The sequence below is a fragment of the Spermophilus citellus genome (genome assembly GCF_964194105.1).
Source record: "Spermophilus citellus genome assembly, chromosome: 9".
NCBI lineage: Eukaryota > Metazoa > Chordata > Mammalia > Rodentia > Sciuridae > Spermophilus > Spermophilus citellus.
The window spans coordinates 592,366-608,597 of NC_138191.1; the positions used below are offsets into that span (position 1 = coordinate 592,366).

The 16,232-nt window shown below is 54.6% G+C and overlaps 1 protein-coding gene across 3 annotated transcripts in view; it reads right to left on the reverse strand.

Moving 5' to 3' along the window:
* The window catches only part of ACP6 (acid phosphatase 6, lysophosphatidic), a 36,214-nt gene that overhangs the window by 10,069 nt on the left and 9,913 nt on the right, over positions 1 to 16,232 (reverse strand). For 2 of the 3 annotated variants that reach the window (XM_081305517.1, XM_081305519.1), the window contains 3 exons: positions 15,625 to 15,757; positions 13,678 to 13,778; positions 11,253 to 11,348 (listed from right to left, as the gene is read on the reverse strand). In XM_081305517.1, coding sequence (XP_081161643.1) covers positions 11,253 to 11,348; positions 13,678 to 13,778; positions 15,625 to 15,757 — 330 coding nt within the window. Of the gene's footprint in view, positions 1 to 10,626; positions 10,739 to 11,252; positions 11,349 to 13,677; positions 13,779 to 15,624; positions 15,758 to 16,232 lie in introns of all 3 variants that reach the window. The other variant, XM_081305518.1, reaches the window with a different exon arrangement.

Consider the following 16,232-nt stretch of genomic DNA (forward strand, 5'->3'; position numbering starts at 1 on the left):
CTCCTCCAGAGCCAAGGTGCACACAGTTAGGGATCACGTTCAAGGGAGCCTGTCGCATGCTCCTCCAGAGCCAAGGTGCACACAGTTAGGGATCACGTTCAAGGGAGCCTGTCGCATGCTCCTCCAGAGCCAAGGTGCACACAGTTAGGGATCACGTTCAAGGGAGCCTGTCGCATGCTCCTCCAGAGCCAAGGTGCACACAGTTAGGGATCACGTTCAAGGGAGCCTGTCGCATGCTCCTCCAGAGCCAAGGTGCACACAGTTAGGGATCACGTTCAAGAAAGCCTGTCGCATGCTCCTCCAGAGCCAAGGTGCACACAGTTAGGGATCACGTTCAAGGGAGCCTGTCACATGCTCCTCCAGAGCCAAGGTGCACACAGTTAGGGATCACGTTCAAGGGAGCCTGTCGCATGCTCCTCCAGAGCCAAGGTGCAGAGTTAGGGATCACGTTCAAGGGAGCCTGTCACATGCTCCTCCAGAGCCAAGGTGCACACAGTTAGGGATCACGTTCAAGGGAGCCTGTCGCATGCTCCTCCAGAGCCAAGGTGCACACAGTTAGGGATCACGTTCAAGGGAGCCTGTCACATGCTCCTCCAGAGCCAAGGTGCACACAGTTAGGGATCACGTTCAAGGGAGCCTGTCGCATGCTCCTCCAGAGCCAAGGTGCAGAGTTAGGGATCACGTTCAAGGGAGCCTGTCACATGCTCCTCCAGAGCCAAGGTGCACACAGTTAGGGATCACGTTCAAGGGAGCCTGTCACATGCTCCTCCAGAGCCAAGGTGCAGAGTTAGGGATCACATTCAAGGGAGCCTGTCACATGCTCCTCCAGAGCCAAGGTGCACACAGTTAGGGATCACGTTCAAGGGAGCCTGTCGCATGCTCCTCCAGAGCCAAGGTGCACACAGTTAGGGATCACGTTCAAGGGAGCCTGTCGCATGCTCCTCCAGAGCCAAGGTGCATACAGTTAGGGATCACGTTCAAGGGAGCCTGTCACATGCTCCTCCAGAGCCAAGGTGCAGAGTTAGGGATCACGTTCAAGGGAGCCTGTCACAAGCTCCTCCAGAGCCAAGGTGCACACAGTTAGGGATCACGTTCAAGGGAGCCTGTCGCATGCTCCTCCAGAGCCAAGGTGCAGAGTTAGGGATCACGTTCAAGGGAGCCTGTCGCATGCTCCTCCAGAGCCAAGGTGCACACAGTTAGGGATCACGTTCAAGGGAGCCTGTCGCATGCTCCTCCAGAGCCAAGGTGCACACAGTTAGGGATCACGTTCAAGGGAGCCTGTCACATGCTCCTCCAGAGCCAAGGTGCACACAGTTAGGGATCACGTTCAAGGGAGCCTGTCGCATGCTCCTCCAGAGCCAAGGTGCAGAGTTAGGGATCACGTTCAAGGGAGCCTGTCACATGCTCCTCCAGAGCCAAGGTGCAGAGTTAGGGATCACGTTCAAGGGAGCCTGTCACATGCTCCTCCAGAGCCAAGGTGCACACAGTTAGGGATCACGTTCAAGGGAGCCTGTCGCATGCTCCTCCAGAGCCAAGGTGCAGAGTTAGGGATCACGTTCAAGGGAGCCTGTCACATGCTCCTCCAGAGCCAAGGTGCAGAGTTAGGGATCACGTTCAAGGGAGCCTGTCACATGCTCCTCCAGAGCCAAGGTGCACACAGTTAGGGATCACGTTCAAGGGAGCCTGTCGCATGCTCCTCCAGAGCCAAGGTGCACACAGTTAGGGATCACGTTCAAGGGAGCCTGTCACATGCTCCTCCAGAGCCAAGGTGCACACAGAGTTAGGGATCACGTTCAAGGGAGCCTGTCACATGCTCCTCCAGAGCCAAGGTGCACACAGTTAGGGATCACGTTCAAGGGAGCCTGTCGCATGCTCCTCCAGAGCCAAGGTGCAGAGTTAGGGATCACGTTCAAGGGAGCCTGTCACATGCTCCTCCAGAGCCAAGGTGCACACAGTTAGGGATCACGTTCAAGGGAGCCTGTCACATGCTCCTCCAGAGCCAAGGTGCACACAGTTAGGGATCACGTTCAAGGGAGCCTGTCGCATGCTCCTCCAGAGCCAAGGTGCAGAGTTAGGGATCACGTTCAAGGGAGCCTGCCACATGCTCCTCCAGAGCCAAGGTGCACACAGTTAGGGATCACGTTCAAGGGAGCCTGCCACATGCTCCTCCAGAGCCAAGGTGCAGAGTTAGGGATCACGTTCAAGGGAGCCTGTCACATGCTCCTCCAGAGCCAAGGTGCACACAGTTAGGGATCACGTTCAAGGGAGCCTGTCGCATGCTCCTCCAGAGCCAAGGTGCACACAGTTAGGGATCACGTTCAAGGGAGCCTGTCGCATGCTCCTCCAGAGCCAAGGTGCACACAGTTAGGGATCACGTTCAAGGGAGCCTGTCGCATGCTCCTCCAGAGCCAAGGTGCACACAGTTAGGGATCACGTTCAAGGGAGCCTGTCGCATGCTCCTCCAGAGCCAAGGTGCACACAGTTAGGGATCACGTTCAAGAAAGCCTGTCGCATGCTCCTCCAGAGCCAAGGTGCACACAGTTAGGGATCACGTTCAAGGGAGCCTGTCACATGCTCCTCCAGAGCCAAGGTGCACACAGTTAGGGATCACGTTCAAGGGAGCCTGTCGCATGCTCCTCCAGAGCCAAGGTGCAGAGTTAGGGATCACGTTCAAGGGAGCCTGTCACATGCTCCTCCAGAGCCAAGGTGCACACAGTTAGGGATCACGTTCAAGGGAGCCTGTCGCATGCTCCTCCAGAGCCAAGGTGCACACAGTTAGGGATCACGTTCAAGGGAGCCTGTCACATGCTCCTCCAGAGCCAAGGTGCACACAGTTAGGGATCACGTTCAAGGGAGCCTGTCGCATGCTCCTCCAGAGCCAAGGTGCAGAGTTAGGGATCACGTTCAAGGGAGCCTGTCACATGCTCCTCCAGAGCCAAGGTGCACACAGTTAGGGATCACGTTCAAGGGAGCCTGTCACATGCTCCTCCAGAGCCAAGGTGCAGAGTTAGGGATCACATTCAAGGGAGCCTGTCACATGCTCCTACAGAGCCAAGGTGCACACAGTTAGGGATCACGTTCAAGGGAGCCTGTCACATGCTCCTCCAGAGCCAAGGTGCAGAGTTAGGGATCACGTTCAAGGGAGCCTGTCGCATGCTCCTCCAGAGCCAAGGTGCACACAGTTAGGGATCACGTTCAAGGGAGCCTGTCGCATGCTCCTCCAGAGCCAAGGTGCAGAGTTAGGGATCACGTTCAAGGGAGCCTGTCACATGCTCCTACAGAGCCAAGGTGCAGAGTTAGGGATCACGTTCAAGGGAGCCTGTCACATGCTCCTACAGAGCCAAGGTGCACACAGTTAGGGATCACGTTCAAGGGAGCCTGTCACATGCTCCTCCAGAGCCAAGGTGCAGAGTTAGGGATCACGTTCAAGGGAGCCTGTCGCATGCTCCTCCAGAGCCAAGGTGCACACAGTTAGGGATCACGTTCAAGGGAGCCTGTCGCATGCTCCTCCAGAGCCAAGGTGCAGAGTTAGGGATCACGTTCAAGGGAGCCTGTCGCATGCTCCTCCAGAGCCAAGGTGCACACAGTTAGGGATCACGTTCAAGGGAGCCTGTCACATGCTCCTCCAGAGCCAAGGTGCACACAGTTAGGGATCACGTTCAAGGGAGCCTGTCGCATGCTCCTCCAGAGCCAAGGTGCACACAGTTAGGGATCACGTTCAAGGGAGCCTGTCACATGCTCCTCCAGAGCCAAGGTGCACACAGAGTTAGGGATCACGTTCAAGGGAGCCTGTCACATGCTCCTCCAGAGCCAAGGTGCACACAGTTAGGGATCACGTTCAAGGGAGCCTGTCACATGCTCCTCCAGAGCCAAGGTGCACACAGTTAGGGATCACGTTCAAGGGAGCCTGTCGCATGCTCCTCCAGAGCCAAGGTGCACACAGTTAGGGATCACGTTCAAGGGAGCCTGTCGCATGCTCCTCCAGAGCCAAGGTGCAGAGTTAGGGATCACGTTCAAGGGAGCCTGTCACATGCTCCTCCAGAGCCAAGGTGCACACAGTTAGGGATCACGTTCAAGGGAGCCTGTCACATGCTCCTCCAGAGCCAAGGTGCAGAGTTAGGGATCACGTTCAAGGGAGCCTGTCACATGCTCCTCCAGAGCCAAGGTGCACACAGTTAGGGATCACGTTCAAGGGAGCCTGTCACATGCTCCTCCAGAGCCAAGGTGCAGAGTTAGGGATCACGTTCAAGGGAGCCTGTCGCATGCTCCTCCAGAGCCAAGGTGCACACAGTTAGGGATCACGTTCAAGGGAGCCTGTCACATGCTCCTCCAGAGCCAAGGTGCAGAGTTAGGGATCACGTTCAAGGGAGCCTGTCACATGCTCCTCCAGAGCCAAGGTGCACACAGAGTTAGGGATCACGTTCAAGGGAGCCTGTCACATGCTCCTCCAGAGCCAAGGTGCACACAGTTAGGGATCACGTTCAAGGGAGCCTGTCTCATGCTCCTCCAGAGCCAAGGTGCACACAGTTAGGGATCACGTTCAAGGGAGCCTGCCACATGCTCCTCCAGAGCCAAGGTGCACACAGTTAGGGATCACGTTCAAGGGAGCCTGTCACATGCTCCTCCAGAGCCAAGGTGCACACAGTTAGGGATCACGTTCAAGGGAGCCTGTCACATGCTCCTCCAGAGCCAAGGTGCAGAGTTAGGGATCACGTTCAAGGGAGCCTGTCGCATGCTCCTCCAGAGCCAAGGTGCACACAGTTAGGGATCACGTTCAAGGGAGCCTGTCACATGCTCCTCCAGAGCCAAGGTGCACACAGTTAGGGATCACGTTCAAGGGAGCCTGTCGCATGCTCCTCCAGAGCCAAGGTGCAGAGTTAGGGATCACGTTCAAGGGAGCCTGTCTCATGCTCCTCCAGAGCCAAGGTGCACACAGTTAGGGATCACGTTCAAGGGAGCCTGTCACATGCTCCTCCAGAGCCAAGGTGCACACAGTTAGGGATCACGTTCAAGGGAGCCTGTCACATGCTCCTCCAGAGCCAAGGTGCAGAGTTAGGGATCACGTTCAAGGGAGCCTGTCGCATGCTCCTCCAGAGCCAAGGTGCACACAGTTAGGGATCACGTTCAAGGGAGCCTGTCGCATGCTCCTCCAGAGCCAAGGTGCACACAGTTAGGGATCACGTTCAAGGGAGCCTGTCTCATGCTCCTCCAGAGCCAAGGTGCACACAGTTAGGGATCACGTTCAAGGGAGCCTGTCACATGCTCCTCCAGAGCCAAGGTGCAGAGTTAGGGATCACGTTCAAGGGAGCCTGTCGCATGCTCCTCCAGAGCCAAGGTGCACACAGTTAGGGATCACGTTCAAGGGAGCCTGTCACATGCTCCTCCAGAGCCAAGGTGCACACAGTTAGGGATCACGTTCAAGGGAGCCTGTTGCATGCTCCTCCAGAGCCAAGGTGCACACAGTTAGGGATCACGTTCAAGGGAGCCTGTCACATGCTCCTCCAGAGCCAAGGTGCACACAGTTAGGGATCACGTTCAAGGGAGCCTGTCGCATGCTCCTCCAGAGCCAAGGTGCACACAGTTAGGGATCACGTTCAAGGGAGCCTGTCGCATGCTCCTCCAGAGCCAAGGTGCAGAGTTAGGGATCACGTTCAAGGGAGCCTGTCACATGCTCCTCCAGAGCCAAGGTGCACACAGAGTTAGGGATCACGTTCAAGGGAGCCTGTCACATGCTCCTCCAGAGCCAAGGTGCACACAGTTAGGGATCACGTTCAAGGGAGCCTGTCTCATGCTCCTCCAGAGCCAAGGTGCACACAGTTAGGGATCACGTTCAAGGGAGCCTGTCACATGCTCCTCCAGAGCCAAGGTGCACACAGTTAGGGATCACGTTCAAGGGAGCCTGTCGCATGCTCCTCCAGAGCCAAGGTGCACACAGTTAGGGATCACGTTCAAGGGAGCCTGTCACATGCTCCTCCAGAGCCAAGGTGCAGAGTTAGGGATCACGTTCAAGGGAGCCTGTCGCATGCTCCTCCAGAGCCAAGGTGCACACAGTTAGGGATCACGTTCAAGGGAGCCTGTCGCATGCTCCTCCAGAGCCAAGGTGCAGAGTTAGGGATCACGTTCAAGGGAGCCTGTCGCATGCTCCTCCAGAGCCAAGGTGCACACAGTTAGGGATCACGTTCAAGGGAGCCTGTCGCATGCTCCTCCAGAGCCAAGGTGCAGAGTTAGGGATCACGTTCAAGGGAGCCTGTCACATGCTCCTCCAGAGCCAAGGTGCACACAGTTAGGGATCACGTTCAAGGGAGCCTGTCACATGCTCCTCCAGAGCCAAGGTGCACACAGTTAGGCATCACGTTCAAGGGAGCCTGTCACATGCTCCTCCAGAGCCAAGGTGCACACAGTTAGGCATCACGTTCAAGGGAGCCTGTCGCATGCTCCTCCAGAGCCAAGGTGCTCACAGTTAGGGATCACGTTCAAGGGAGCCTGTCGCATGCTCCTCCAGAGCCAAGGTGCTCACAGTTAGGGATCACGTTCAAGGGAGCCTTTCGCATGCTCCTCCAGAGCCAAGGTGCTCACAGTTAGGGATCACGTTCAAGGGAGCCTGTCGCATGCTCCTCCAGAGCCAAGGTGCACACAGTTAGGGATCACGTTCAAGGGAGCCTGTCGCATGCTCCTCCAGAGCCAAGGTGCTCACAGTTAGGGATCACGTTCAAGGGAGCCTGTCACATGCTCCTCCAGAGCCAAGGTGCAGAGTTAGGGATCACGTTCAAGGGAGCCTGTCACATGCTCCTCCAGAGCCAAGGTGCACACAGTTAGGGATCACGTTCAAGGGAGCCTGTCACATGCTCCTCCAGAGCCAAGGTGCACACAGTTAGGGATCACGTTCAAGGGAGCCTGTCGCATGCTCCTCCAGAGCCAAGGTGCAGAGTTAGGGATCACGTTCAAGGGAGCCTGTCACATGCTCCTCCAGAGCCAAGGTGCACACAGTTAGGGATCACGTTCAAGGGAGCCTGTCACATGCTCCTCCAGAGCCAAGGTGCAGAGTTAGGGATCACGTTCAAGGGAGCCTGTCGCATGCTCCTCCAGAGCCAAGGTGCACACAGTTAGGGATCACGTTCAAGGGAGCCTGTCGCATGCTCCTCCAGAGCCAAGGTGCACACAGTTAGGGATCACGTTCAAGGGAGCCTGTCGCATGCTCCTCCAGAGCCAAGGTGCAGAGTTAGGGATCACGTTCAAGGGAGCCTGTCGCATGCTCCTCCAGAGCCAAGGTGCACACAGTTAGGGATCACGTTCAAGGGAGCCTGTCGCATGCTCCTCCAGAGCCAAGGTGCAGAGTTAGGGATCACGTTCAAGGGAGCCTGTCGCATGCTCCTCCAGAGCCAAGGTGCACACAGTTAGGCATCACGTTCAAGGGAGCCTGTCGCATGCTCCTCCAGAGCCAAGGTGCACACAGTTAGGGATCACGTTCAAGGGAGCCTGTCGCATGCTCCTCCAGAGCCAAGGTGCAGAGTTAGGGATCACGTTCAAGGGAGCCTGTCGCATGCTCCTCCAGAGCCAAGGTGCACACAGTTAGGGATCACGTTCAAGGGAGCCTGCCACATGCTCCTCCAGAGCCAAGGTGCACACAGTTAGGGATCACGTTCAAGGGAGCCTGTCGCATGCTCCTCCAGAGCCAAGGTGCACACAGTTAGGGATCACGTTCAAGGGAGCCTGTCACATGCTCCTCCAGAGCCAAGGTGCACACAGTTAGGGATCACGTTCAAGGGAGCCTGTCGCATGCTCCTCCAGAGCCAAGGTGCACACAGTTAGGGATCACGTTCAAGGGAGCCTGTCGCATGCTCCTCCAGAGCCAAGGTGCACACAGTTAGGGATCACGTTCAAGGGAGCCTGTCGCATGCTCCTCCAGAGCCAAGGTGCACACAGTTAGGGATCACGTTCAAGGGAGCCTGTCGCATGCTCCTCCAGAGCCAAGGTGCACACAGTTAGGGATCACGTTCAAGGGAGCCTGTCGCATGCTCCTCCAGAGCCAAGGTGCAGAGTTAGGGATCACGTTCAAGGGACACTGTCACATGCTCCTCCAGAGCCAAGGTGCACACAGTTAGGGATCACGTTCAAGGGAGCCTGCCACATGCTCCTCCAGAGCCAAGGTGCACACAGTTAGGGATCACGTTCAAGGGAGCCTGTCGCATGGTCCTCCAGAGCCAAGGTGCACACAGTTAGGGATCACGTTCAAGGGAGCCTGCCACATGCTCCTCCAGAGCCAAGGTGCACACAGTTAGGGATCACGTTCAAGGGAGCCTGTCGCATGCTCCTCCAGAGCCAAGGTGCACACAGTTAGGGATCACGTTCAAGGGAGCCTGTCGCATGCTCCTCCAGAGCCAAGGTGCACACAGTTAGGGATCACGTTCAAGGGACACTGTCACATGCTCCTCCAGAGCCAAGGTGCACACAGAGTTAGGGATCACATTCAAGGGAGCCTGCCACATGCTCCTCCAGAACCAAGGTGCACACAGAGTTAGGGATCACGTTCAAGGGAGCCTGTCGCATGCTCCTCCAGAGCCAAGGTGCACACAGTTAGGGATCACGTTCAAGGGAGCCTGTCGCATGCTCCTCCAGAGCCAAGGTGCAGAGTTAGGGATCACGTTCAAGGGAGCCTGTCACATGCTCCTCCAGAGCCAAGGTGCACACAGTTAGGGATCACGTTCAAGGGAGCCTGTCACATGCTCCTCCAGAGCCAAGGTGCAGAGTTAGGGATCACGTTCAAGGGAGCCTGTCGCATGCTCCTCCAGAGCCAAGGTGCACACAGTTAGGGATCACGTTCAAGGGAGCCTGCCACATGCTCCTCCAGAGCCAAGGTGCACACAGTTAGGGATCACGTTCAAGGGAGCCTGTCACATGCTCCTCCAGAGCCAAGGTGCACACAGTTAGGGATCACGTTCAAGGGAGCCTGTCACATGCTCCTCCAGAGCCAAGGTGCAGAGTTAGGGATCACGTTCAAGGGAGCCTGTCACATGCTCCTCCAGAGCCAAGGTGCAGAGTTAGGGATCACGTTCAAGGGAGCCTGTCACATGCTCCTCCAGAGCCAAGGTGCACACAGTTAGGGATCACGTTCAAGGGAGCCTGTCGCATGCTCCTCCAGAGCCAAGGTGCAGAGTTAGGGATCACGTTCAAGGGAGCCTGTCGCATGCTCCTCCAGAGCCAAGGTGCACACAGTTAGGGATCACGTTCAAGGGAGCCTGTCACATGCTCCTCCAGAGCCAAGGTGCACACAGAGTTAGGGATCACGTTCAAGGGAGCCTGTCACAGTGCTCCTCCAGAGCCAAGGTGCACACAGTTAGGGATCACGTTCAAGGGAGCCTGTCACATGCTCCTCCAGAGCCAAGGTGCACACAGTTAGGGATCACGTTCAAGGGAGCCTGTCGCATGCTCCTCCAGAGCCAAGGTGCACACAGTTAGGGATCACGTTCAAGGGAGCCTGTCGCATGCTCCTCCAGAGCCAAGGTGCACACAGTTAGGGATCTTGTTCAAGGGAGCCTGTCACAGTGCTCCTCCAGAGCCAAGGTGCACACAGTTAGGGATCACGTTCAAGGGAGCCTGCCACATGCTCCTCCAGAGCCAAGGTGCTCACAGTTAGGGATCACGTTCAAGGGAGCCTGTCACATGCTCCTCCAGAGCCAAGGTGCACACAGTTAGGGATCACGTTCAAGGGAGCCTGTCGCATGCTCCTCCAGAGCCAAGGTGCACACAGTTAGGGATCACGTTCAAGGGAGCCTGTCACATGCTCCTCCAGAACCAAGGTGCAGAGTTAGGGATCACGTTCAAGGGAGCCTGTCGCATGCTCCTCCAGAGCCAAGGTGCACACAGTTAGGGATCACGTTCAAGGGAGCCTGTCACATGCTCCTCCAGAGCCAAGGTGCACACAGTTAGGGATCACGTTCAAGGGAGCCTGTCGCATGCTCCTCCAGAGCCAAGGTGCACACAGTTAGGGATCTTGTTCAAGGGAGCCTGTCACAGTGCTCCTCCAGAGCCAAGGTGCACACAGTTAGGGATCACGTTCAAGGGACACTGTCACATGCTCCTCCAGAGCCAAGGTGCACACAGAGTTAGGGATCACGTTCAAGGGAGCCTGTCACATGCTCCTCTAGAGCCAAGGTGCACACAGTTAGGGATCACGTTCAAGGGAGCCTGTCACATGCTCCTCCAGAGCCAAGGTGCACACAGTTAGGGATCACGTTCAAGGGACACTGTCACATGCTCCTCCAGAGCCAAGGTGCACACAGTTAGGGATCACGTTCAAGGGAGCCTGTCACATGCTCCTCCAGAGCCAAGGTGCACACAGTTAGGGATCACGTTCAAGGGAGCCTGTCACATGCTCCTCCAGTGCCAAGGTGCAGAGTTAGGGATCACGTTCAAGGGAGCCTGTCACATGCTCCTCCAGTGCCAAGGTGCACACAGTTAGGGATCACGTTCAAGGGAGCCTGTTGCATGCTCCTCCAGAGCCAAGGTGCACACAGTTAGGGATCACGTTCAAGGGAGCCTGTCGCATGCTCCTCCAGAGCCAAGGTGCACACAGAGTTAGGGTCTTGTTGAAATGTAGATTCTGCTCAGCAGGTCAGGCCTGAATACCTGACAAGCTCCTGGGTGATGATGAAGCTCTGTCTGCAGATCACACTTTGATCGGCAGACGCCTAGGACACACAGCACTCCAGACCTGTGGTCCTGACCTGGGTGCCAGGCCCTGCAAAAGTGGAAGCTCATGGGTCATTTCCAACTTTCTAAAATGCCTGTGGATATCACTCCTTCTTATCCATTCAAACTACATCTATTACACAATTATATTTTAAACTATTAAAATACCAAATTAGGGCCGGGGTTGTAGCTAGGTAGAAGAGCGCTTGCCTAGGGTGTGTGAGGCCCTGGGTTGGATCCTCAGCACCACATAGAAATAAATAAATAAAGGTGTTGTATCCATCTATAACTAAAAATAAACAAATAAAATAAAATTCCAAATCAGTGTGATATAAACATGTCTGTTGAAAGACAGTTAAAAAAAATGGGAAAATAAATTTAGGGCTCTTTTTGGCTAAACTAAAAATTTCAAAACCCAGTCAGAAGGATCTAGCAGGAAGAAGGTCGAAAAGGCTGTGAGCCTCGCTGGACATCTCCCTGCAGCTGCGGACTGCCTGGGGCTGGCCCCTCTGGGGCATTGCCTCCGGCTGCTCTCGGGCAGAGTGGAGCTGCTGTGCTGGTACCTCCTCTGGCTGCGCGGAGTGGCAGGGTCCACCGCGGTCAGCAGGCTGCTCTCCAGGATGTGCAGGAATGGGCCCACTGCCATCTGAAGGCTTTCCCTAGGAAGAGCAAAAGCAGTCAGACACCCGGCACCCAGTCAGCACTCGGGACACAGGCTGGTCCTGGCCTGTAGAGCCTCAGGAGCCCAACTGGATGGGCCAAGAAAAAGACAAGCAGAGCAGGAGGGACAGCCAGGGCAGGAGGGACAAATGGTGCCACATGCAGCTGGGGGTCCCACAACTAAAGCTCGCGTGCAGAGCGGCTAGGACACAGCTGAGACGGGAGGGCTGGGAGGGGCAGTGGTGACGGGTCCATCATGGAGGAGGAGGCCGTGAAGAGCAGAAGAGCAACGCGGAGAAGGACAGGGTGACGACTCCCAGGCATTCCAAAGGGCCTGGAGGAGTCAGTGCGAGGGAGCCACCTCCCAAGTGTGTTCCTGTCGTCAGCTCTCTCCTGTTGTGCTTTAGGCCATAGGGACACTTCTTATTTACGTCTATTAGTTGACTTCGTCCCAGGGCGGGCTCTGCAGCTCCACCGTCTTCATTCTGTGGCTTATTACCTCACAGTCCTCAGGCAGCTACTGACGGGCACACCACATCCTCTCCCAGCCGCGAGCACAGCAGGAGGAGGGGGCTGGCAAGCGCTGTGTGCCTCTCTGTTTTTACCAAGGAGAAAACACCCCCACCTCCTCTCCTCCAACTCCCAGAACCCCATCACTGACACAAGGGACCAGGGAGGCCCATGACCCATCCCTACTCATGGAGACTGGGTAAACTGCCAACTTCACCATCAAGAAACGAGGGAGCAACAGATGAAGAGAGGTGACCAACACTGTGTGTGACATGCACCCTCCAGGAGAACGTGTACAGGCCAGGCCAAGCTGGATTGGAAGTTGTGACCATTTGTCCTCGAAGAGACACGTTTTGAAACCAGGGCTAAGGGAACGGAAAGGACAATGGACAAGGAGAAACCAACTATGGGTCAGCCTGACCAGACCTGCCTGCTGTTTTGTTAATAAAGTTTACTGGGGGCCGGGCTGGGGCTCAGTGGTAGAGCGCTTGCCTGGCACGTGTGAGGCACTGGGTTCCATCCTCAGCACCACATAAAAATAAAATAAAGGCAGTGTGTCCATCTACTAGAAAAAGTATTTTAAAACAAAAGTCTACTGGAACCTAACTGTGCCCCTTCTGTTACATGTTACCACAGCTGCTTCCCGCTGTAAGGGTGGAGATGGGCATCGTAACAGAAATGGCTGGGCGGCGGAACAGCACATTTATTAAACATGCAGATGGACAGTGACAGTTTGAGGTAGCAGCATCACTTCATGAAAAAAGAGGAAGCTGGCAAGTTCCAGGGAGGGGCGGAAAAGTGAGTGGCTTGGCTGGAACCTCCTGGATGCCCGAGGCTGGTGCACAAGTGGACGTGTGACTCAGGGTCAACGCAAGCAGCATCTTCACATCATAGAGAACACTCGACCTTTGGGTTTTGAGGGTTTTGAGGGTTGGCTCGTTTCACTTAGCGTAACAGTCTCAAGATCTATCCACTGGCAAACGTCATAAAGCCATTCTGCTCTATGGGGAGTGATACTGTGTTGTAGATATATCCCACAAGAATGCAATCTTAATTAGAATGAGTCACACTCCATGTTTGTATAAATATATCAAAATAGACTCTACTGTCATGTCAAACAAGAAATAGCAAATAAGATTTTTGTTTCTTAGAAAGTCGGTGCAGTCAGGGCCTCTGAGGCCGCACACTGGGCAAACCCTTGGAATGTCAGCTGCCCCGTCTTCCTCCGGACCCTCCTCTACTGCCCACTCCCCCACTAAGCCACTTATTCTGAGGATAAGCCGAATGCTCTTATTCTAACAGAAAAAAGAGGCTTCTGACATTTGTAAGAGGGAAGCCTTTCCTTTTGGTGGCCAAGAAGCAGGCCTTCTACCAACAGCATCCCCACTGGCAGGAAGAGAAAGAGCCAACACAGGCCTGTCCGTCAGAGGGCCGGTCCGAGTCCTGGCTCTGCCACGCACTAGCTCAGCTCAGGCAGGGCTGTGACCGCTCAGCCCCAGCTTCCTCACCCACCTGACGGTGAGAAGATGACACTCATGTGTAAAGTGTAACATGATGAAGAAAGTGAGAAATACATTCTTCCATCAGCTTCCACACCTCCCACTAAATCTTTCGAACCTTGGAACACAAGGAAAAAGGGAGTGTCTGAGACACTCAGCAGGTGGTGCTCTCTATTCTTTGTAACACAGGTGGAGGCCTGTCTCCCAGGCCATGGTGGTGCCAGCAGACGGTGTGAGCAGGCCTGAAGGGCCTCCTTCCCACACACTGGGAGGTCTGACCAAGCGTGACTCTGCGCCAGCAGCTGCAGAGGCCACTCACCTGTCTTCCTGCTGTAGGACGTACAAGGCCGTGTCCACGGCCCTCTGCTCAACCACCTGGGCGAATCTCTGCAGAGTGGGGCAGCTGGAGAGGCTGTGTGCCTGCAAGGAGCACAGGCAGGATTTCAGATCACAGCTTCTGCCCCCAGCCTGGCAGCTGCTCGGCTCCCGCCGAGGCTGCAAGGGCCTGTCTTCTGGGAAGGGGCTAAACAGCTCAAAAAGCCATGCCCTCCTGGAGGGCTAAAGAGCCAGAATCGAAAACGTTTTCCTCCATTTCTGATGGCTCCCATCCACTCCACATTTTTTTTAATTTTATTTTTTAAATTTAAAAAAGAATAAAACACCAAGGCAAGGGATTCACAACTTTCCACTTGACTTTCATTTTCCCTAAAATGCTTTCTAAAGATTTGCCATACAGATGCTCTACGGGAGCTCTCGCCTATGACCTCAGTCCACTGCACCTAAGCACAGGTGCGTTTGTGCCTCTGCGGCATGAGGTCATTTTCACAAGAGAAGGAAGGAGGCTCCTACGCTGCCACGGTGTCCAACTTCTGATTCTAGAGAGATGATTCCCATGCGTGATCTTCTTTATGTATTCATTATACAAAAGAGATCCTATGGCTAGATTAATTTGAGGAAAACAGACTTAAAGATTAACTGGGGGCGGGAGAAAAAAAATTAACTGGAGGTCGGGCCGCAGTGGCGCACTCCTATAATCCCAGCAGCTCAGGAGGCTGACAGGAGAATCATGAGTTCAAAGCCAGCCTCAGCAATGGGAGGCACTAAGCAACTCAGTGAGACTGTATTTCTAAATAAAATATAGAAAATGGGGCTGGGATGTGACTCAGAGTTCAAGTGTCCCTCAGTTCAATCCCCAGTAATCCCCCCACCCTGAAAAACAAAAGATTAACCAGAGTTCTTTGTGTGTGTGTGTGTGTGTGTGGTGCTAGGAACTGAACCCAGGGCAGCAGGGCCTTGTGCACGAGGCAAGCACCCTACCAAAGGAGCTCTAGCTCCAGCCCCAGAGTTCTTTACTATGGGCTTCTCAGATTTTTAATATGATGATATGCATATACTCTTCAAAAAAGACAGAATAAATAAGGACCCAAAAGTTTTAGATCCTAGCAGATACTGACTGAATGTAAAAATTGAGCACCCTGGGCTGGGGTTGTGGCTCAGCGCATCTAGCATGCGCAGGGATGTGGGTTCAATCTTCAGCCCCACATAAAAATAAATAAATAAAATAGATGTGTTATTAAAAAAAATTGAGCACCCCTCCCTACTCATCACCCACTCGACCCCTACTCTCCCAAACACACACACACACACCCCAGGTATTCTAAACAAGTTTCAAAAAACTGATCTAAAGCTGGATGTCTATATTCCTGACTGATCTAAAGCGGGATGTCCGTACTCCTGACTGATCTAGAGCTGGACATCCATACTCCTGACTGATCTAGGGTTGGATGTCTGCACTCCTGGCCGATCTAGAGCTGGATGTCTGCACTCCTGGCCGATCTAGAGCTGGATGTCCGCACTCCTGGCCGATCTAGAGCTGGATGTCCGCACTCCTGGCCGATCTAGAGCTGGATGTCTATATTCCTGGCCGATCTAGAGCTGGATGTCTATATTCCTGGCTGATCTACAGCTGGATGTCTGTACCCCTGGCTGATCTAGAGCAGGATGTCTGTACCCCTGACTGATCTAGAGCTGAATGTCTGCACTCCTACCTGGGTGAGGAGTCCATGACTATTCCCGTCCCCTCCTCATTGCTCCCTCTCCCTCAGCCCCCACATCCACTCCACCCGTAAGCCTCATCACAGTGGCCTGCACACCAGAGGGCCTCCATCCACTTCTCCCCACCTAGTTCCAAGTCAGGAGCCTGTTCATCCAAGTGCCTGCCCCATGGTCACCAAACCCCAAGGTTCAGGGAAAAGTGTCATCCCACCTGTTCAGCAGCCATATTGTCTAAGAGAATGAAGAAGTCCACTTCGATGCTACTGTCGAGGCCCATCCCTTCCTTCACCTCTTTCAAATCCTCTGAGATCTGTGGCTGCGAAGTAGCAGCCTCCTTCCGGCCTCTGCCAAAGCAATTTTAAAAATATTTTTACATCATCTTCATGTTGAACAGCAATCAACAGTTCACTGAATGTGTGTTGCTCAACCTTTTGAGATCTCCTTCAACCCTCACCAACACCCAGTGGAGCTCGCTGCATCATTCCCATTCACAGATGAGGAAACTAAGATCCCTCGAAGTCAAGTGATTGATACAAGTCAGCAAGGGTCAGACTTTCCAAGTCCTACTCTAGATTCCTGTCGTGCCCAGCACCATGCACAGCCCAGGTCTGCCTGGAGACAGCACTCTCTCCTATGAACACATCTCATATCGCCTTGGTGCAGCTCAGAACGGCTGAGGACTGACAGGGTCATCCGCCCTAACCAACGGACCTGCGTGGCAGCACACCAGCAGGGACGGGGAGGGCAGTCTGTCTTCTTGGGCCAGTACACCTGGATTTGCAGGCTGATGACCGGCTCACTCACTACCTTATCCACCCA